We start from the raw sequence: 24081 nt of genomic DNA, 5'->3' as shown, positions 1-24081 counted from the left end.
TCGTAAGTCAAGATGACTTCTAAAATTCATAGGGAAGGGTGCTGGAACTGGAATGGAGGAAGGGAGGGATGACCCTGAAACTCAGAGGGAGGGGGGAACCTGAAACTCTGTCCCCTGGAACTCGGAGGGAGGGGACGACCCTGGATCTTGGAGGGGATGACCCAGGAACTCGGAGGGAGGGAGGGAGGGAATGACCCTGGAACTCGGAGGGAGGGAGGGAGGGAGGGGATGACCCTGGAGCTCGGAGGGAGGGGAGGATGACCCTGGAACTCGGAGGGAGGGGATGACCCTGGAACATGGAGGGACGGAGTGGACGGATGACCCTGGAACTTGGAGGGAGGGAGGGGGGCCCATGGCACACACTCTCATTCTCACACACACAGTCTCTCTCTCACAGATACACTCACACCCAGTCTCTCTCTCTCACACACACACACTCGCACATTCACTCTCTCTTACACAGTCACTCTCACACACACTCTCTCAAACATACCCACTCTGAGGAAAACCTTGCTAGCGCCCGTTTCATTTGTGACAGAAACGGGCCTTTTTTTTTACTAGTATTTAACTAAAAAGGTGAAAACAAACTGCTGAAAATCTTTGCAAAATACAGTATTTAAAATGGCCAAAATGCTGGTTTCTGTGTATTCTTCTCATGGTCTCATGGGCTGCAGTTGGGTGCTGAAATTAGAGCTCTAGCTGGAGGGTGAAGCTGAAGGAGGGGCTGCGGTACTAAAGGCTGCAAGGCCCATTCTCCTTGACTGCTATATCTACCATCATCTTCTCCCTAACTGTCATGCCAGGGTGTTAGGATTTGCAGATTGTGTGTTTTTCAAGAACGTCCTTCCTTAAAGGCTGCTGGCAAATCTCTTTTAAATCCAGTCTCCTCTCCCCCCTCTGTGTTCCTTGAAGTACCTGTGATCGGCAAGTCACATCAGCTGCAGCTGTTAGAAGAAAAATTGTGGAAGAACGTGTTGGGAATTCCAAGTGTCTAACTGGCAGATTTTCTCCTTGTGCTGCAAGAGAGATGAGAGAGTTTCTCATCTTTTTTCCCCCCAAGAATAAATCTGTCCCTTTTGCACTGGAAAGGTAATTGTGCAAGCTTGGACCAGGTGAACAAGCACCGGGATGCTTCATCTTCACATACTTGGGCTTTTGGTGTGGTTTTGTCACAAGTTCCTTAGTATTTAGGAAGGAGATTTCAGTGGCAGAGGCAGAGTTTTTCCTCTTTGTAACTTCTCTTCAGAGAGATAGGATTAAACCCTGTGGACTATGGGTTGCTTTCCTTAAGACTCATTAACTTAAGCAACCCTAGGCTTGGAAGTTATCTGCAATATGGCTGCATTTGCCTGTCGGTCTACAGAGAAAGCGAGATTGCATACCTGTAATGGGGGTTCTCCCTGCAGACTCATTATCCCTCCTAGCTTCCCTTCTTAAGAGTACTACAACTTGGATGGCTATCTTGATGACAGAGGGCGGAAGAGCAGCGCAGGAACAGTGGAACATGCTCAGTCAAGTCTTTTGGACTTTTGCTGGGCATCGGAGAGCAGTGCTGCAAGCTGGCAGCCACCTACGATGTGTCTGCATTAGTCTGTGGAGAAACCCCCTATTACATGTAAACAATCTCATTTTGTAGCTTGTTAATAAAGGCTCATAGGTGCCTGCATTGCCTTCTAAAATAGAGACCGCCTTGAACTTTCAACATAGGCGTTGTTATAAAATTATCCCTATTACATATGCATAGTGCAAAACAAAGTTTTATATTTAAAAGCATGCGGGTCAGTGTACAAGAGGATTTGCACGTTTTGTGGTCTTCTATCTATGAATTTTGAACAGCACTTTCCAGGTAGTGCCACTGAAATTCCATCTAACTACCGTGGCAGTATTTAGCCTTTAACCTTGTGTGGTTTAAATTAGCTCAAAAAAGTTGGAGGGGGAGGGCAAAGAGGATGTTCAGAACTATAAGGGGGGGGGGAACAGTTCATGTTACTGTTATAAGAAGGTGTTTGAACATTCTAGCACAGAGGATCCATGAATTCTTGAGTTTATGGTATTTTTGTATCGCCTTCTTTGTTGTGATCATTCAATAAATTAAATAAAAGAAAGAAAACAAAGCTCAAAACCTGTTCTAAATTAAATGGCATAACTACGCCTTATGTATAAGGGATAATTTTATGAAGTGTTTTTCATGTGTATATGATAGAATAAGCGTGCATGTACTTTTATGTGATGTGAGTATAGGCAGGCGTCACGATTTATGTGTGTTTATAATATATACCTGTACGGGCATACTGTACATTCACGATTTATTTGTAGCTTTTATAAAATAGGGGCTTACTTAGCCTCCCCACCTAGGCCACCTCATCACCTATCTGTTTAGCAGTACAAGCTCGGCTGTTTAAATCACTTGTCCTGGGCCAGAAATGAATATTCAGCTGATATTCATAACTAGTGGGCATTCCAGGGGCAGAGTTAGCACTTATGCAGTTAAATGTCAATATTTAGCCAGTGGCGTAGCGAAGGCGGTGCACCCCCCCTCGGCGCGTGCACCCCCCCTCGGAGCGCATTCTTCCCACTTGCGCTCCGCCCCGAGTGCACGTCGTCGCTGGGAGCTGCGTCGGCTCCGCTGGTTCCCTGCTCTGTCTCTGCCCCGGAACAGACCGCCCCCACCGCCCCCACCGCCCCCCCTTCCTGCGCCACTGTATTTAGCTCTTGCTGCACCATATGCCTGGAATAGAATTCCTGAGCCGGTACGTCAAGCTCCATCTCTGGCCATCTTCAAATCTAAGCTAAAAGCCCACCTTTTTGATGCTGCTTTTAACTCCTAACCCTTATTCACTTGTTCAGAACCCTTATTTTATCATCCTCACTTTAATATTCCCTTATCTCTTGTTTGTCCTGTTTGTCTGTCCTAATTAGATTGTAAGCTCTGTCGAGCAGGGACTGTCTCTTCATGTTCAAGTGTACAGCGCTGCGTATGTCTAGTAGTGCTATAGAAATGATAAGTAGTAGTAACCACGTAAAATAACTGCAAAAATTGGGCTGCGAAAAAACTGTCCTATCTTTATGCCATTCATCTTATGCGATTAAGGGCTGAATATTGCACTTAATCGCATAAGTGTTAGCCAACATAATGCTGGTGCCTGGACATAGCAGGGCATTGAATGTCGTCTGATCACTGCTAGCTGAATATCAGCCAGATCATTTTGAAATGCCATAGCTGGCATCTAAAAGAATGCAGTCATGACTGCTATTGAATACTGACCCAATGATGCCTGGTTATTCCTTATAATTGGATCATTCTGGAAGACGTAATGGTCATGATTGTTCAGATTAATTATGAGAATTTTAGGGAGGGCGGATGCAAGGCCGAAGGTTCACCTTGGGCATCCAGTACCCTTGCACCGGCCATGCTCGTAAGGGTATGTAGAATTTAGTTACACATCAGGCTGCTTTCAAAAGGAGTGTCAAGCCTTTATTGACTTACCAGTCTTAAAGTAGTCAGGCCATCCTGAATCTAGGACTGGAGGTTACTGGACTAGTATCTGTCTTCCCAAGAACCAAGCAAAGTCCTTACAGTTAGAAATAGGAACTTCTGTAAATGCCCCCACCATCCTCACGGGACAGGCCGTCCCATTCTGAGCTTTTGGGTTTAGCCCTCTCACATAGATCTAGCCTCATTCTGTGTTTGTGGAAAAGATTGCTTGTCCTCTCACGCTTTCTTTTTTTTCTCTCTAGGATAATAAACACTCGGGGCAAATCTACAGAGGATGTCCACACCAGACCCTCCCCTGGGTGGGACGCCCCGCCCAGGAACTTCTCCTGGGCCAGGCCCGTCACCTGGTGCTATGCTGGGTCCTAGTCCTGGTCCCTCACCTGGTTCTACACATAGTATGATGGGACCCAGCCCTGGACCTCCTTCAGCTGGTCACCCCATACCCCCCCAGGGGCCTGGGGGCTACCCTCAGGACAATATGCATCAGATGCACAAGGTAAGGAAGAATAAAATCTGCCCAGGCCGAATGGAAATCTTCTCTTGTGTTTGTCTGTATAGAGAAGCAACCTAATAGAGCTGAGAAACATGGAAACCCGGTTCAAATCCCACTGCTTCTCTTTGTGGTCTTGGGCAAATCATTTATCTCTCAATTTCCTCAGGTACAAACTTAGATTGCAAGCCCTCCGGGGACAGGAAAGTGCACAATCTATCTGAATAGTAACATAGTAGATGACGGCAGAAAAAGACCTGCACGGTCCATCCAGTCTGCCCAACAAGATAACTCATATGTGCTACTTTTTGTGTATACCCTACTTTGATTTGTACCTGTGCTCTTCAGGGCACAGACCGTATAAGTCTGCCCAGCACTTTCCCCGCCTCCCAACCACAGGCTCTGGCACAGACCGTATAAGTCTGCCCAGCTCTATCCTCGCCTCCCAACCACCAGCCCCGCCTCCCAACCACTGGCTCTGGCACAGACCGTACAAGTCTGCCCAGCACTATCACCGCCTCCCAACCACCAGTCCCGCTTCCCACCACCGGCTCTGGCACAGACCGTATAAGTCTTCCCAGCACTATCCTCGCCTCCCTACCACCAGACCCGCCTCCCGATCTTGACTAAGCTCCTGAGGATCCATTCCTTCGGCACAGGATTCCTTTATGCTTATCCCACGCATGTTTGAATTCCGTTACCGTTTTCATTTCCACCACCTCCCGCGGGAGGGCATTCCAAGCATCCACTACTCTCTTCATGAAAAAATACTTCCTGACATTTTTCTTGAGTCTGCCCCCCTTCAATCTCATTTCATGTCCTCTCGCTCTACCATCTTCCCATCTCCTGAAAAGGTTCGTTTGCGGATTAATACCTTTCAAATATTTGAACGTCTGTATCATATCACCCCTGTTTCTCCTTTCCTCCAGAGTATACATGTTTAGTTCAGCAAGTCTCTCCTCATACGTCTTGTAACGCAAATCCCATACCATTCTCATAGCTTTTCTTTGCACCGCTTCAATTCTTTTTACATCCTTAACAAAATACGGCCTCCAAAACTGAACACAATACTCCAGGTGGGGCCTCACCAACGACTTATACAGGGGCATCAACACCCCCTTTCTTCTGCTGGTCACACCTCTCTCTATACAGCCTAACAATCTTCTAGCTACGGCCTCCGCCTTGTCACACTGTTTCGTCGCCTTCAAATCCTCAGATACTATCACCCCAAGATCCCTCTCTCCGCCCGTACCTATCAGACTCTCCCCGCCTAACACATACGTCTCCCGTGGATTTCTATTCCCTAAGTGCATCACTTTGCATTTCTTCGCATTGAATTTTAATTGCCAAACCTTAGACCATTCTTCTAGCTTCCTCAAATCCTTTTTCATGTTTTCCACTCCCTCCCGGGTGTCCACTCTGTTACAGATCTTAGTATCATCCGCAAATAGGCAAACTTTACCTTCTAACCCTTCGGCAATGTCACTCACAAATATATTGAACAGAATCGGCCCCAGCACCGATCCCTGAGGCACTCCACTACTCACCTTTCCCTCCTCCGAGCGAATTCCATTCACCACCACCCTTTGGCGTCTGTCCGTCAACCAGTTCCTAATCCAGTTCACCAGGTCCTATCTTCAGCCCATCCAGTTTATTTAAGAGCCTCCTGTGGGGAACCGTGTCAAAAGCTTTTCTGAAATCTTAAGTAGATTACGTCCATAGCTCGTCCCTGATTCAATTCTCCTGTCACCCAATCAAAGAACTCAATGAGATTCGTTTGGCACGATTTCCCTTTGGTAAAACCATGTTGTCTCGGATCTTGCAACTTATTTGCTTCCAGGAAATTCACTATCCTTTCCTTCAGCATCGCTTCCATTACTTTTCCAATAACCGAAGTGAGGCTTACCAGCCTGTAGTTTCCAGCTTCTTCCCTATCACCACTTTTGTGAAGAGGGACCACCTCTGCCATTCTCCAGTCCCTCGGAACCTTTCCCGTCTGCAAGGATATATTAAACAAATCTTTAAGAGGACCCGCCAAAACCTCTCTGAGCTCCCTTGAACTACTGAGAAAGGTGTGAGCTAAATCCAGATCCTTTGATGTGTTTTTTTTTTGTTGTTGTATTGAACATACCAATCACCTTTTCTAATATGTGAAAGTCACCTTTACAGAATATCCCGTAGAAACATGCATTTCTGCAGATAGAAAGCTGTTTGACAATGATGGATGTTTATTAATCGTCTCAAACTTAATAGTAAGAAGACTAAGTTTCTCCTAGTTGGTCGTAAAGACATCCCATTGAAATCATCTTCTTTACTATTAAATGGCTTAAATTACAAATTGGACTCCTCCTTGAAGATTTTAGGAGTTATTTGTCATGGAAGTCTCAGATAAATGGCCTTGTAAAGAAATGTTTTTGGTTGATGAATAATCTATAATGTATTCAGAAATAGTTTACCCAAGAAAATTTAAACTGTTAGTTCAAGCTTTAATCTTGATGATACTAGATTACTGTAACATTGGCTGTGCAAAACATCTATTGAGAAAAGTTAGAACTACTCAAAACACAGCAATTCGCCTTATTTTTAGTTTGACTAAATTTGACAGAGTTTCTCCTTGCTATAAGACGTCCCACTGGTGCCGGTGGAGGCGTGAATTATTTTAAAACTATGTTGCTTTGTTTACAAGATCTTGAGGGGTCTAATTCCATTTTATGTATTTGATGATTAATATATTGGCCTCAAAATATGATACCTATAAAAGCTTAAGTTTGTTTTTTCCTTCTTATAAAGGATTGCGTTCTAAGAGAAATTTCACAGCTTTACTCTCTTACCAGGCCACAAAAATCTGGAATTCTTTGCCAACCCCAGTAATTTCCTTATCTCATTATGTGCCTTTCCACAAATCTCTTAAGGCACTTTTATTTAGGAAATACATGCTCTCAGGTTAGACTAATCATTATTTTTTTATTATCCATCTTACCAAGGTTCTGTGGGTAAGCTATTTAGAAACCTGAGCTTAGTCTAACTGAATTTTCTCAAAAATTATAGCTTAGATTAATTGGACTCAATTATATGTGATTGTATTTCTTTTATGACTGTATTTCATTTATGATTTTAAGCTCCCAGTTCTTTGAACTGGTCATATTCTTAAATGTAATCCACTCCAAATCTATTGTAAGGTGTTGAGGGGCATATGGTAATGTAATATTATCTCTTCCAAATTGTTCTGTGCCACACCAGCAATCGGAGGATCTGGAAGAAATCTTCACTATGCTTTACTTTGAAACTTGGAAATCCGGATGCATTTAAAAGATTTGTGTGACTTGTGGCATGGAGTAGATAATCAACTATGCATGTCCTACTTAAAATGACCTTGGAACCCAGCTTATTGCAGTGATCTGAGTCCCCCAGGTCAGGTGGAGGAAAGGAAAGAGGAGGGCAGCATGAACAAAAACAGCAAGATAGAGGAAAGGGGCTAAAGGAAGAGACAAGGATGGAGGGAATGGTGAAGCTGGGTGGGGTACAGGGGAGGGACAGAGAAGGGAGAGAAATGCATGAAGAGGGACGAAGAGGAGAGAGATGAGATGAGTGCAAGGAGATGGGAAAGGAAGGAAGGAGTTTTTCTTAGCTTTGCTGTGTAGTTTCTCATCCCACACAAAGAAAAAAGTGGCTGCTATCACCCAGATTTGGGTGGGGAGGTATATGTGTGCAAAGCCAGCAGGAGACTCCTTCATGGTTAATAGAACACAGCAAAACAGATCACGCCAACCCTGAATATTGCTCTAAATGATGGGCTGGCAGTGTGGCTCTTTTCAGACAGCTGTCTTTCCTTTTTCTTCCCAGCCCATGGACTCCTTGCATGAGAAGGGAATATCTGAGGATCCTCGTTACAGTCAGATGAAAGGCATGGCTCTGCGTCCAGGTGGGCATAGTGGCATGGGGCCACCTCCAAGCCCTATGGATCAGCATTCACAAGGTCTGTATCCCTCAGCTCTGTAAATATATGAACAAGCTAATAGGAGTTACTTCTAGCTTCCAGTACTTCAGCTCCTCAGCTTGGGGCTTTGTTTTCCTGAAATACTGGGGGTATTTGAAGAGCTTGTTCTGGTTTGTTGCCTATCAAACTATAATTAATGGACCTCGTTAAGGAGGAGTTGGGGTAGGGTAGGAGACAGCAAATTGTATGTTTTCCTGTGTCCTCGAGTTACCTTGTCTTCACCAATTCCAGTCCGGAGTTTTGAAATAAACTGTTTCATGACGGCCTTTATGTGTTCTGTGATAGAGCAGCATTCCTCAAGCAAAACCTAGCCAGTTTGAATAGTCATAAGAGGTTTGCATGCAGTGGAAGTAGTGCTTCAGATCTGTCTCATGCAGAGTCGATGTGGGTTGCCTGAAAACCAAAGTGGCTGGGGTACAGCTTGAGGAACAGTGCTCAAAGGGTATATCTGATCTTAGAATGGATTTTGCAGTTCTGTTCTGTCAGCAGCCTATTAGTTATTTATTTATCTGTCATATTTATATCTCACTTTGAATCCAAAGCGGGTTACAATAAGAACATACATTAAAATCAACAAAAACAGTATTTAAAAGTATGTATTTAAAAGTTTCTTAAATTGCATATTGTCGGGACGCAGTCTCAAATAACCTAATTGTCTATTCTCTGATATATTTCCATTACTCATGATGTATTGTAGGCAATATTGAGCCTGCAAAGAGGTGGGAAAATGTGGGATACAAATGCAATAAATAAATGGTTCCATAAAATCGCTCCTGCCACCTGTATTGCAACCCAGCTAGGTCCTCTGTTTTAATGGTGACTGTCTTTGCAGGTTACCCTTCTCCTCTTGGTGGCTCAGAGCACGCATCAAGTCCCATTCCAGCCAATGGTCCACCATCTGGTCCTCCCATGTCTTCTGGCCCTGACAGTACTGACCCCCTAGCCCTGGGGCAGCAGAGCCGCAGTCCCACCCCATTCAACCAGAACCAGCTGCACCAGTTGCGGGCACAAATCATGGCCTACAAGATGCTTGCCAGAGGACAGCCACTACCAGACCACCTGCAGTTGGCAGTGCAGGGAAAGCGTCCAATGCCTGGAATGCAGCAGCAATCACCAGCACTACCTCCACCCACGGTGTCTGGAACCGGGCAAGCGCAAGGATCCGTATCTGGACAAGCACCGGGACCAGCACCTCCAAACTACAATAGACCTCATGATAAGTATCACAATGACACACTCCTACATTTTACATAAGTATTGCCATACTGGGACAGACCAAAGATCCATCAGGTCTTAGCCTATGTTCCTCACTCCTCACCTGCAGCATCTCCCACAAACTCTAATAGTGCATCCCGTTCCTGCCCTGCAACACTTGGATTGAGGCCATTATGTGCACACACAGTTCTGCCAGTTCAGCTCACTCCTGTTATTCCACCACCGATTCCTTCACATACACCTCACTGACTGAGCCTTGGCTCTCCATTAAAAAGTTGAACTGTTCTGGAAAGGGATGCGCCTTTTTCATTGATATTTTCTCTCCATTTCCTTTCCTTTTGCAGGTATGGGAGGGCCTACCATGCCCCCTCCAGGACCCTCTGGAGTCCCTCCAGGAATGCCTGGGCAGGCTTCTGGTGCTCCTCCAAAACCTTGGCCCGAAGGTAATGCTCACGCTTTTTATTCACCTAATGCAGTAATCACATTGCAACTCATTCACATGCCATAAGAGAGCAAAGAGCCAGCAGACCCTGTTTTACCTAATCCTCTGCTGATTTTTGTTTGGCTGCCTTACAAATATAATCTGAATCGACATGGTATATGTCATGGGTGTTTTCAGAGCACCTAGTAAAGTATGAGTCCTGGAATCAAAGCAGAAACTAGCTGTGGTAAATGTAAGCCCCTCTGATGTCCTAAACAGGCTGAAATCCATCTCCACCAAGCCACAGATAAAACTGAGGAAGTTATGCTGGGCTTGTGGTCCTTGTGGGCTTATCTCTTTTTCCAAGTGCGATCTGCCAAGCCATAGCTTGTTTCTTCTTTAGGCTATGGTGATAATATAAGCAGATCCCCAGAGGAATGTGTTCCTGGCCTATCCTGTCCTGTCCCAGGCTTTCTGAGTGTCTTCCATGGCAGAGCTACTGCCGGATTGTGTAGGACTTGAAAAAAGAGATATTTGTTTTTTTACCTTTCCTTGAATCCTGTTGGACCAGTCTAGATGTGTAGGCTTATGTCATCCTACCAGCAGATGGAGATAGAGCCACAATTTTCTCAGTGATTACATTGCTGCTATAAATTGAAGTGCAGAAGAGGTCAGGTTTGGGCCAAAAAGAGTTGTCTTCCAGCTCCACAAAATAGAAAGGAGTACTGACTTTGAGCACTGGCGTAATTATCTGTTGTTGGCGAAGTTTTTCCCAGGTGGACTCGGCATCAATCTCTTGAGAATTGGTCTCCTAGGGGACTCCATGTAGGCATTAGAAATATCTAGGGAATAACTGTTCAGGATTTGAAGTTGTGTGGGTCCATTACTAGTTAAAGTGCTAGAGATTGGCTCAAAGAGGACATATCTCATTTCTTTTTTGTTTTTAAATTGTTTTTATTAACATTTTCCATACAAAAACAAAAAGGCAGACATAATACAAAAGTCAAGTCACATCTCAGCGATACAGCATCAACAATACCCCCCCCTCGGAGAAACTGAAAGATGCATGACCATCACTAGACACTGAAATCCCCCCCCCTTTATCCACCTGTCACACTGAACGATCACGCCACTCCAAATATGGAGTCCATGTTTTAAGAAACTTCACCACTCCTCCCCGCCTTAAGTACATAAGTACATAAGTAGTGCCATACTGGGAAAGACCAAAGGTCCATCTAGCCCAGCATCCTGTCACCGACAGTGGCCAATCCAGGTCAAGGGCACCTGGCACGCTCCCCAAACGTAAAAACATTCCAGACAAGTTATACCTAAAAATGCGGAATTTTTCCAAGTCCATTTAATAGCGGTCTATGGACTTGTCCTTTAGGAATCTATCTAACCCCTCCGTCAAGCTAACCGCCCGTACCACGTTCTCCGGCAACGAATTCCAGAGTCTAATTACACGTTGGGTGAAGAAAAATTTTCTCCGATTCGTTTTAAATTTACCACACTGTAGCTTCAACTCATGCCCTCTAGTCCTAGTATTTTTGGATAGCGTGAACAGTCGCTTCACATCCACCCGATCCATTCCACTCATTATTTTATACACTTCTATCATATCTCCCCTCAGCCGTCTCTTCTCCAAGCTGAAAAGTAGTGAGTTTATCCATTAAACAGCAATAATCCACCTTATTGAGTACTTGATCCACGGTAGGCACCGCAGCTTGCTTCCACATCCTCGCAATTAATATCCTGGCTGCTGTAAAAATATGAGAGAGAAGGCTATGGCAAGAGCCGCGGCCACCCCTCACTGGTATATTCAAAAGTCATAAACCAGGATTCAGTATGACCGAGGCTCCCAGACCTCCCTGTAGTCAAGACTGCAAGCTCATCCAGAAATGCTGTATTACCGGACAATCCCCCCACACATGCCAAAACGTTCCCACCGCCCCACATTTACGCAAGCAAGTCGCCTCGCCAGTGCTAAAGATGCGTGACAACCGGTATGGGGTCAGATACAATTTATTTATTTATTGCACTTGTATCCCACATTTTCCCACCTATTTGCAGGCTCAATGTGGCTTACAAAGATCTGTTATGGCATCGCCATTACAGGGTAGAAAGATACAATTGGTGTTACAGAGAGATCAAGGATGATAGAGAAGAACTAAGCAGACAGTTATAGAAAGACGTCATTCAGAGTCATGATGGAGCAGTGAAGTGTTGTGGTTAAGGGGTCTCGTGGTACGCCTTGTTGAAGAGAGGTTTTCATAGATTTGCGAAAGTTAGCTTTCTCATTGATTGTTTTCAATTTTGTTGGCAGTGCATTCCACAGCCGTGTGCTCATGTAGGAAAAGCTGGTCACGTGTTAGTTTGTATTTTAATCCTTTACAGCTGGGGAAGTGTAGATTAAGAAATGTGTGGGCAGATCTTTTAGCATTTCTAGGAGGTAGGTTGATGAGGTCTAGCATGTAGGTTGGGGCATCTCCGTAAATGATTTTATGAACTATCGTGCATATCTTGAACGCGATTCGTTCTTTGAGTGGGAGCCAGTGCAGATTCTTTCTTAGGGGTTTTGCACTTTCATATTTTGTTTTTCCAAATATGAGTCTGGCTGCGGTATTCTGGGCTGTTTGAAGTTGCTTGATAGTCTGTTCTTTGCAGCCTACGTCTTATACCCATTTTCCATCAAGGGAGTCGCCACCGAAAAATTCAGTAATCATTTGAATATCTTTGTCCATGTGGCCTGTTCATACATAGCTGATAACATGGTCTCCCATTTGCGAACACATTTATCTAGGAGTTGGGACTTGTGGAGCAGGTCCCTGTAGATCCTGGAAATCCCTCCTTTCCCTTCTCCAGCTCTCATCGCCAGTTCTAACTCTCTGGCAGCCAATGAGAGCTCCTTTTTAGATTTGCGATGTATGAAATCTCTAATCTGCATGTAATAGAATCTATCCCTATCCGTTAACCCAAACTCGTCTTGTAAGACTTCAAATGGGTGACACCTCCCTTCTTCCCATATTTGCCCCAACACCCGCAATGAGGCCGCTGACCATTGCCCATATACTCCTTCCACTCTACTAGGGGTAAAATCCATGGCATACGCAATGGGAGTGGTTAAATGGTATTTACGACCCGGGAACCAAGCAGCTCTGCACCTTGCCCACTCTCCCAGGGCTACCCCCATCTGGCCTTTCAACCCAGACAGAAGACCTTTCAGCAGCAGCAGGGGAAGCCATGGTGCAGCCCAAATAGGCACCCCCATTGCGCTGCATGGGTCCAAGGTTTAGAAAGCCTTCTCTGACCTATAGCCAGCATTTGAAACAGGGCAGCTCTATAGTGTAACCCAAAATTAGGTACCCCCATACCTCCATCTTTCTGAAGTTGATATAGGATCATTCTATTCACTTGCGGTGGTCTCTTACGCCAGATAAAGGCGAACATTTTCCTATTAAGTGAATGGAAAAAGGTGGGCGGTATATAAATTGGCACAGCCAGAAACAAATAGAGTAATTTAGGAAGCAGAGACATCTTTACCGCTGCTATTCTACCCATCCATGACATTCGTAGACCCCCCATCTCTCTAATTCTTGAAACAGTTCCTGTAGTTTAGGAGTGAAATTTTTCCAAAACAGGTCCCCAGATTTCGGTGTCAAATTAACCCCAGATAGCGAATGAATCGGGTGGACCATTTAAACGGGAAGAGAGGTTGTAACTCCTCTTGCAGCCCCAATGGGAATTGTAATGGCATAAGCTCTGATTTTTGAATATTAATATTAAGGCCAGCTGTCACTCTATATAGCTTAAGGATATCCATCACTGCCTGTAAAGAGGCCTTAGGATTTGATAGTGTGAGCAAAACATCATCAGCATACAGCATAAGCTTAGTTTCCTGTCTCCCTATTCTTATGCCTTGCACTGCTGGGTCATTCCTAACTAAAAGTGTGAGGGGCTCCATAAACAAAGCAAATAGCAATGGGGACAATGCACACCCCTGTCGAGTACCTCTAAAAAGCTCAAAAGGTTCCGTATTGGTACCATTAATCCTCAATTGAGACATGGGGTGTCGATAAAGCGCTAAAACCCAGTACAGGAACTGCCCTCTAAAACCCAGTCTCTCCAACAGTGCAAAAAGAAAGGGCCTTAGCACTCTATCGAATGCTTTCTCTGCATCTAATGAGAGAAAAACAGCTGGCTGACCAACCACCTCTATCCGGTCCAGTATATATTGCGTTCATCTGGTATTATCAAAAGTCTGTCTATTCGCAATAAAACCGGCTTGGTCTTCATGTATCAAACAGGGTAACACTTTTTGCAAACGGGTAGCCAGAATTGTAGTTAGGATTTTATAATCTGTCCCCAACAGAGATTGGACGATATGAACTGCAACATTGCGGGTTCTTATGTGGCTTAAGCAACAGCACCACATTTGCCAACCTCCATGATAGAGGAAGTGTAGTGTCAGATTCAATATCATTAAACACTGTGACCAATATTGGTGCTAAGATTGAATTAAAGCATTTATAGAACCGGTTGCTATAGCCATCTAACCCCGGAGCTTTCCCCCCGGGCAGGCCCTTAATGGCCGAGACAACTTCCTCCAGCTCAATAGGAGCCGACAACATCTCCTGCTCAGCCCCCCTTAAGCTCGGCATATTCACCTTATCCAGAAGAGATTGTATAGCCTCGGGCGTCATAGGGTCCTGCAATTGATACAGCTTCTGATAATATTGTGCAAAAACTCTCTGAATATCGTCTAACTGGTCCTAGTTCTGCCCTTCCTCATCTCTCACACTACCGATAGCATTACGGCTCGATAGTTGTCGTAATTTGTATGCTAAGAGTTTGCTGGCCTTATTATTAAATTCATAATGCTCTTGCTGTAGGCATTGCATTTGATCCTGAATAACTGTAAGTTCCAAAGCCAATAGCTGTACTCTAGCCCTATGCAATTCCTCTTGCTGGCAGGCCGTAGCCTGCTGGTGTTTCACAAGCATATCTAATTGTTGTACAGTTTGTCTAAGTTCTTCTTCTTTTTCTCTAGTATCTTTATGTAAATATGATTGCAAAGAGATCATTTTCCCTCGAATCACCGCTTTCAAACTCTCCCATAAGATCTCTGGTGCAACATCTGGGGTGTCGTTAAATTTCATAAACTCTCTAAGTTCCCCTTCTATGCGTTTAACGTTTTTGGGATCATCTAGCAATCCATCAGGAAACTGCCACCCTCTCAAACCCCTGGCTGTCTGAGGTCCCCGTAAGGATATTGTGACTGGAGCATGATCCAACCAGGAATGCACATGAATGTCTGTGGACACTGCTTGTAAAGCAGTTCCTGCACTACCCATCCACATATCTATTCTCGAGTGTGTATCATGTGGGGCCGAATAGCAAGTGTAGTCCCTCTCTTCCCCGTGCATCACCCTCCAGAGATCCACCAACCCCCAATGATTAAGAAATTGAATTAACTTGTCCCTCTCAATCTGTGTATAACCAGCTATCCCGGTCGAATTATCCATAGTCGGATCCAAGGTCAGATTAAAGTCCCCACCCATCAGGACCTCCCCTTGTATATATTTTGAGAGTTGAATGCTGAGAGACTCAAAAAATTCACCCTGTGAATGATTAGGGGCATAGACATTAACTATGCAACGACCTGTTCCTTGCCAAATCCAAAGGTCATTACTCCATCCTTATCCTCCTCGACCTATCCGTCGCTTTTGACACTGTCAATCATAACTTACTTCTCGCCACACTGTCCTCACTTGGGTTCCAGGGCTCTGTCCTCTCCTGGTTCTCCTCTTATCTCTCCCACCGTACCTTCAGAGTACATTCTCAGGGTTCTTCCTCCACCCTCATCCCGCTGTCTGTTGGAGTTTCTCAAGGATGTGTCCTTGGACCCCTTTTCTCAATCTACACCTCCTCCCTGGGTTCCCTAATCTCCTCCCATGGGTTCCAATATCATCTTTATGCCGATGACACCCAGCTTTATCTCTCCACACCAGACATCACTGCAGAAACCCAGGCTAAAGTATTGGCCTGCTTAGCCGACATTGCGACCTGGATGTCCATCCGCCACTTGAAACTGAACATGGCCAAGACCGAGCTTATTGTCTTCCCTCCCAAACCCACTTCTCCTCTCCCTCCACTCTCTATCTCTGTTGATAACACCCTCATCGTCCCCGTCTCATCTGCCCGCAACCTCGGGGTCATCTTTGAGTCCTCCCTCTCCTTCTCTGCGCATATCCAGCAGATAGCCAAGACCTGTCACTTCTTCCTCTATAACATCAGCAAAATTCGCCCCTTCCTGTCTGAGCACACCACCCGAAATCTCATCCATTCTCTCATTACCTCTCGCCTTGACTACTGCAACCTACTCCTCACTGGCCTCCCAATTTGCCACCTATCCCCCCTTCAGTCCATTCAAAACTCTGCTACACGTCTTATCTTCCGCCTGAACCGGTACACTCATATCACCCCTCTCCTCAAGTCACTTCACTGGCTTCCGATCAGGTACTGCATACAGTTTAAGCTTCTCCTTTTAACCTACAAATGCACTCGATCTACAGCCCCTCCCTCCCCTTACATTCCTACCCGTAACCTCCGTTCTCAAGACAAATCCCTCCTGTCAGTACCCTTCTCCACCATCGTCAACTCCAGGCTCCGCCCTTTCTGCCTCGCCTCACCCCATGCCTGGAATAATCTCCCTGAGCCCATACGCCAGGCCCCCTCCCTGCCCATCTTCAAAGCCTTGCTCAAAACCCACCTCTTCAATGTCGCCTTCGACACCTAACCATCATACCTCTATTCAGGAAACCTGGACTGCCCCTACTTGACATTTCGCCCTTTAGATTGTAAGCTCCTTGGAGCAGGGACTGTCGTTTATGTCAATTTATATTAATCTGTACAGCGCTGCGTAACCCTAGTAGCGCTCTAGAAATGTTAAGTAGTAGTAGTAGTAGTACTATAGTATAAACTTGTCCCCCAAGGTTTACCACCACAATTACAAACCGCCCCCCCTGGGTCCAGTTTAACCGCCTGAATCTCCCATGCATGGTCCTGTTTGAAAAGTATCCCCATTCCTGCTGTTTTAATCTGCTTCCTATTAGACGCTAAATATTGATGGGCGTATTTAGAGTTATGTAATAGATGTTCATGCCTAGGCAACATATGCGTCTCCTGGACCAGAATTACATCTGCTCCTACCCGATTAGCTTCCTTAAACAGCCTCCTACGCTTTATGGGAGAATTAAAGCCCCGCACATTCAGTGACATACAAACTATATGGGTTATGGAGGTTCAAAACAAGTAATACTATTATCCTTCCATTGTCTATTATAGGATCTCCAGCGCATGCATGTACAACTAGCATCCTCCTGAGTTACCCCCCCCCCCCCCCATATTCAACCAGTGGGTCAAACTTATCCCACCACTAAAGATAGAGAAAGGCGGCAGAAGAAGGATCACGTGGTGTGATGCAGGAGTGAAGTCGCGTTGGTACTGAGCTCCTTCGATTCCCCCCTCATCTAACGTTATTATCAGCCTCAAAGGGGAAAAACGAACCTTTGCATCGCCAGCCTAACAACTTGGAGACCGGGTGGGAACCTGCCCGACAGACTCGAGCAAGAAGAATGGCGGCGAAAATGCTTAGAAAAGATAAAGAGAAAGGCAAGATCGCAGAACCCAAGATGGCGCCTAGGCAGCAATCGCCGAATTCGAGCGTTTGCTCGGTATGGACGGCTGAAATCACTGCGGAGGTAACAGCGGCGGTAGAGGCGGCTCTCGATAAAAAATTGCAAGCGTTTGACCGGGCAGAATCCGTCCACGAAGGCTTGACGGGTTTCACCTCGACCTGGACCACATGCAACAGCGGGTCAGTGATCTGGAAGACCGAGCAGTAGCATCAGAACAACCTGTGGAGGCCCTACAGAAGAAAATCATGGAGCTAGAAAATAAACTAGATGACCTAGAGAACAGGTCTCGTCGTAATAATTTACGACTAATTGGGCTCCTGGAACAGATCAAGGACTCGGAGCTGGGGAGTTTTTTAGAGACCTGGCTTCCGAGCACATTGACACTGAATAACTTACCGGGCCCGTTGCGCATCGAGAGAGCACACCGGCTGGGGCCAAGACGTCAAGGCGCGGTGAGACCGCGGGCGGTAATAATGAAGATTCTTCACTATGGCCACAAACAGGCGATATTGCAGGCTGTGCGGGCCGGAGGAGAGCTCCGTCATGAAGGCCAAAGAATCCTCTGCTTCCAGGACTATTCTGCACATGTAGCCATGGCGCGAAAGGAGTTTGCGCCTGTGTGCGCGGCCTTACATGAGAAAAGAATCAGGTTTGCACTGATTTATCCCGTGAAACTGAAGGTTCAGCACGAGGGAGGAGAGAAATTCTTTGAAGCGGTGTCTGCAGCTAAAGACTTCCTCAAGTGCATTGCACAGGAATCTGCAACCTGATGTCGAAAGGACAGCGTTTAATAGAAGAAAGTCTTCGTCTGGATAAGTGAGTTGAACAGAGATTCTGAGACTTGTGCTGGACTGATAAACTTGAGACTGGAAGATTGTTAAGTATGCTTTGAGACTAAATTTCCATATCTAAACCCATGTCTCAAATGAGTAATTGGACGGGGGGGTACAGGGAGAAGAACCGGTCTCAATAAATGGAGACAGGCATAAATTCCATATGTTTGGGTATTCCCTAATGAGCAGATGGATAAATGATAAAGAGGGGGAAAGGGCACTAATACGTGATGAGTTCCCTTTTGGAGCTCAAGGGCTTAGGGATTGGAGGGGACGGGGTAAGTTCTTGGGGGGAGGGGAGTGGGAGAATAGAGGAGGGGGAGGGTCTGCTCGAATATGGTTTGCAAAAGGGGTAAGAGAAGACAACTAGGAGTTGCTGAGAGAAAAAAAAAAGAAGCAGAGAGAGGTGTAGGCTGGGGCGCCTCTCTCTTTACTACATGTCTAACAACATATGTAGGTCAACTCCGACAGGATATGGTTAAACTCATATCTTGGAACGTGGGGGGTATTTCCTCCCCAATCAAAAGGAGTAAGATTTTACAGACTTTAAATAGACAAAAGGTACATAAAGCAATGCTACAGGAGACACACTTAACAGCAATAGAACATAGGAAGTTATGTAAATGGTGAGTGGGGGACTATGTGGAAAGCCCGTCACCAAATAGGAAGGCGGGAGTTATCATCTTATTCCGCAAAGGGCTTCATATCACTAAGAAGCGGATAATTGCGGATCCGTTGGGAAGATATGTTTTCTCCATGTGAACAACCACCCTTTTTTACTAATTAATGTATATGCACCGAACCAATATAACAAGAGGTTTTATCAGACCCTGGTGAGACATGTGCACTCCTTTGACCAGTTGCCTATAATTATGGGGGGGGACTTCAACTCAGTCTATGACCCGTTATTGGATAGTACTGGAGCCTCCAGAGTGGGACCTGTGAATTTGACAAAGGGAGTCCCACGGCTGTGTTCTATGTTGGATCTAGTAGACGCCTGGCGCTTATACCACCCGGGAGAGAGGGACTATACCCACTTATCTAGAGCACATGACACACTATCTCGAATTGACTATATCTTGGTTTCGGCAAATAGGATACCTTGGTTACGACAGGCGGAGATAGGGCCGACACAGGTATCAGACCACGCTTTCGTGTGGATTACAATTGGGTGTGGAGGGGATGGAACCCAGAGGGCTCGGTGGCGGTTTCCCAGAGAACTTTACTATGACCCACAATTCGCCTCCTATATACAATCTCAATGGAGAGAATACTCAGAGTTTAATGAGAATAGCTATCATGTAGATCCGATACTATTTTGAGACGCGGCCAAGGCCGTGCTGAGAGGAGCCATAATCTCATATCATTCCTATAAGAAAAGATCCAGAGAGACAGAGATAGTCAGGATGGGGAAGATAGTGGGGCAGGCGCGCCAGATATTTGGAATCAACCCAACGCGCTTAAATAAGTTTAGGCTATTGGAGGCGCAGTCATCTTTGAACCAGTTAATCCATGCCAAAGCAAAAAAATCAAATTTTTATTATCAATATCAGTTATACCAATATGCAAATAAGCAAGGGAAATTGTTGGCACGACTGGTGAAGCAAGCGGGTGGCTCAAGATATGTGTCACAAATCAGGGATACACGGGGAGGTATTCAACATACTCTGGAGGGTGTGAATGAAGTATTCCGGCAGTTCTATGAGACTTTTTACTCCCCTCCAGAGGATCAGGGGCTCCAGGCAGAGTGGTATTTAGCAGGACAATCACTTCCCCAGATCACAGAGACGCAACAAAGCAGCCTTAATAGGTTAATTTCAGAAGACGAGGTGAGCTGGGGTATATGTGCCAGCCCATTGCACAAATCACCGGGAGTGGATGGGCTCTCCTCCGAGTTCTATAAGCTTCTTAGCTCGGACATTGTACCTTGCCTGACAGAGGTTTTCAATAGGTGTATAGAGCTGGGGGGATTGCTAGAGTCTTTGAGGAAAGCACAAATAATGGTCTTGCTAAAGCTAGGCCGTGATCCCCTTCTAGCTAGTTCATATAGACCTATTTCTTTGCTTTCTTTTGAAACAAAATTACTGGCAAAGATTCTGGCAAACAGACTGGCACGGATCCTGCCGGGGATAGTGGAGGAGTCTCAGGTGGGTTTCGTATGAGAAAGATCAGTAGCCTGCAATATGAGACAGATTTTGGGAGCACTGGAAAGCTTACATGATTCATCAACCCCTGCTTTAATAATTAGCTTTGATGCCGAAAAGGCATTTGACCGGGTTAGTTGGGACTTTATGTTTGCCTCCTTGAGGGCATTTGGGATGGAGGGGTTTTTCTTACATGCCGTAGAGACTCTGTACCAAGGACCTACTGCGGAGGTATGGGTTAACGGGCAGACCTCGGGAACATTCAGGATTGCCAGGGGTACCCGACAGGGTTGTCCCCTCTCGCCCCTTCTTTTTGTGTTGGTGCTTGACTCCCTTATTAGAGACATCCAGAGTATGGAGGAGGTGAGAGGGGTACAGATACAGCGAACTTCTTTTAAGATCTCGGCCTTTGCTGACGATCTCTTAACTATAATACAGGACCCCCAGGTGTCCTTGCCGTCCCTGCTGGATATTTTTGCTGAATTTGGGGATTATTCTGGATTTCGTCTTAATCTAGACAAATCTGAGGTTATGACACTTCACATGAGAGAGGAACAATGGGAAAGTTTATGTTGTCCATTTAAAAGAGTGGGGAAGTGCGTTTACATACCTAGGGATCCAGCTTACTAAAGGCCCCAAGCAGCTCTATAGAGCTAATATAGAATATTTGCTAGAAGACACCAGGAGAACATTGGGAAGATGGGAAGGACTACCGATATCATTGGTGGGCCGCATCTCCTTGTTCAATATGGTGCTTTTCCCTAAATGGCTATACTTCTTACAAACAATACCGTTATACCTCAAACACCAGGAAGTGAGATCCTTGCAAAAACTGCTTTCCAAATTTTTGTGGGCAGGGAAAAGACCTCAGATACGGTTTTCACAATTAGTGGGGCCTTGGAGAAGTGGGGGATGGGAGTGCTGGACATTAAACGTTATAATATAGCATGTTTGTTGCGCCATTTAAGGGACTGGTACCTGCAGAGGGAGGACTATACCCCGCTAGAGATAGAAAAAGCGAGGTGTAGCCCCTTAAACCTGTTGTATGTTTTACGTGGGGCACTGAAAGACCTGCCTGTAAGGTTGCGGACTAGTGTTTTAGTGTGGCCCTTAAAGGCCATATGGAAAGACCTGGCTAGGCTGTGGTCCTTCGATCCTAGGTGCAGTAGGCTACTACCCCTTCAAGTGAATAAGGCATTCTGCCCGGGAGATGAAAATCCTATACTGAGGTCCTGGGAGAGGGGGAACATATACTTTTACACCATTGGTTGGAGCCCAATGGCAGCCTCAAAACGATGGTCGAGTTGCAATTAGATGCGGCAGATTGGGGGGTATGTTTCGCATATGAACAGCTTAGACACTATATAGCCTCACTACCCCGAGCAGCACTTGGTGTTGATTTGACCACTAAACTGGGGGATTTATTCGAGATGGTATCAGGGGATCCTATTTCGATATCCTTACTATATAAAAGACTACTACTGGCTCGGCCACAGGGAGATCTCACACAAGTGGCAGCAAAGTGGACAGCAGATCTACAAAGAGAGTGATATATAGGGCATACACCTCTCAGTCTCGGATGCGTCAAATGGGGTATATAGAATCGGCCCAATGTAGACGCTGTGGAGCGCTATATAATAACTTCTACCATGCTTTCTGGAAATGCTCAGCTATAACAGCTTTTTGGACTAGGATAGTCAAGTTCTTAGAAAGGATAGGAGGGAAGACGGTTAAACAGCTGCCTATGTGCATTCTATTGGGCTGTCAGCCTCCAGTGGAGGGGGGTACGAGATATCAGAATGTAATGGCCCATAAGGCTTTTCTGGTTGGCATGAAGTGCATACTTGTTAATTGGACACAAGAATTGAACCCCTCTTTTTGGCAATGGAGGAATCGTTTACATGACTTACTTATGATGGAGCTCCAGGACTCTCTGCTTAACCTTAAGACACAAAGCAATTTTTATCTTACCTGGGAAGGATATATTAATACATTGTCTCATAGGGCAAGGAGTCATATTATCAATAAACTTGGAGCATTGTCTAAGCTTCCTTCGGCGACTAATGGAAATTGAATGGGATTAGGGATTTTCCTTATTACCTCTTTGGAATTGGGAAAGAAACAGTAGAGCAGACCTGGGAGGGGGGAGGGAGGGTTTAGGAGGGGGGGTAGTAGGGGTGGGAAGCTCATTTGGGGGTATATTAGCATTTTTTCAAGTCTGTTAAAGATATCTTCCGGAGAGGGGTAGGAGGGCCATCAGAACACAGGCCCCCTGGGTCTCTTACGGAGGGGAGTAAGACCCCATATCCTTGCTTGTCTCTAGTTCAATGCTTCTGTTTGTGTAATGTAAAGCTGACATCTGAAAGTGGTTATATTTCGGGGGGTTAATGCATTTGAATATATGATGTCAATTGGTAGAGTGAAAGAGTATGGGGGAAAGGAGTTGTTAAATTGTTGTTAATAAACCCTGTTGAATAAAGTGTCAAATATCAGTAACAAGAAGGGGGGGGGGGGGATAAAGTTAAAAGATTAATGAAGATGTGTAATATTTGACAGTTATCGAACCTAGTGTTTGTTGGTTGATTGTACTTGTACTTTCAATATGTAAACACTATTTTTGTGCTTCATTAATAAAAACTGTTGAAAACTAAAAAAAAAAAAGATAGAGAACGGCAACCAAACGCATGCCTTTATATGCTCAAACATAACCCCAATTGTACAAATATAACCCGTCCCTGTCCATATCCGAACCACACACATACCCACCCCCTCGTAGACATATTCAAAGCCATGAATTCTACTTAGTGTCTCAAAAAAAAAAATGTTCATGTCATATTATTTGAAGATTTCAACATCTGTGCCGACTGCTGCCTGGTGAGGTGTCCCTTGCCTCTCGCCACTCGGGTCCACCGCTGACGCACTGAGCGAGGGCCCGACTCCGACTCCCTATGATCCTCCAATCTTTCCAAGGGCGCCTCCACCTCTGGCCATGTCGCACGTGCTTCCTCCCAAGTTGTGAATCCGGCACCATTTTCCATCCTTACTATAAGCCAAAGCAAACGGATGTTGCCATCGGTACACAATTCCTTTATCACGAAGATATCTAGTAAAGCTCCTCATCTCTGCTTGCCGTTTTAGTGTAGTGGGAGCTAAATCCTGATACAGCTCGATGGGGAAAGAGTCCCATTTCAAAGTTTCCATTTTACGAGCCTTGCGGAGGAGAGCTTCCTTAATTTTGTAGTCTGAGAAGCAAGCGATAATATCTGTCGGCACGTTGGCCCTTAAGCAAGCCATCACTCTGTGAGCCCGATCCACTTTAATGGCTTCTGGGACCACCTCCTGGTCCTCTTCTGACAATCAAACTGGCAATTTGCCGCGTGACCCTTTCGCAGTCTAGATAGTCCGCCTGTTCTGGGATGCCCCGAATGCGGATATTGACCGCCGTCCCCGGTTTTCGAGATCCTCAACTTTATCCATAAGGGACTTACATAGAGCTTATTGTTCTTTCAGTGATGTTTCCACAGCACTCAGGGCTTCCTGCTGTTCCTCCACTTGTTCATCCACCTCCTCCACCCGACGGCCCATCTCTACCAGTTCTCCACGGAGATCCGTTGCCAACGTCGAGAAATTCTCTCGAACACCTTTAATATCTGACTAAATCTCCTCCAATAATGATCGAAAATCCCTCGCTGAGAACTCGCCTTCCTCTGACATCTCACGCAAAGGCGTGTTTCGCCCTGTACTAGCGGCCTGGCCAGGCTCCTCGGCAGATGCCATCTTATCAGCAT

General features: G+C 45.5%; 1 protein-coding gene across 1 annotated transcript in view; it reads left to right on the top strand.

The window, feature by feature from the left end:
- SMARCA4 (SWI/SNF related, matrix associated, actin dependent regulator of chromatin, subfamily a, member 4) overlaps nucleotides 1-24081 on the top strand; it is a 63861-nt gene that overhangs the window by 3036 nt on the left and 36744 nt on the right. Inside the window, 4 exon segments of the mRNA XM_030197015.1 lie at nucleotides 3739-3992; nucleotides 7830-7962; nucleotides 8816-9199; nucleotides 9543-9641. Coding sequence (XP_030052875.1) covers nucleotides 3771-3992; nucleotides 7830-7962; nucleotides 8816-9199; nucleotides 9543-9641 — 838 coding nt within the window. The 5' untranslated portion in view covers nucleotides 3739-3770.

Source organism: Microcaecilia unicolor, chromosome 3, assembly GCF_901765095.1.
Source record: "Microcaecilia unicolor chromosome 3, aMicUni1.1, whole genome shotgun sequence".
In the NCBI taxonomy this organism is placed as follows: Eukaryota; Metazoa; Chordata; class Amphibia; order Gymnophiona; family Siphonopidae; genus Microcaecilia; species Microcaecilia unicolor.
This window is presented reverse-complemented; position numbering and strand designations above follow the sequence as displayed.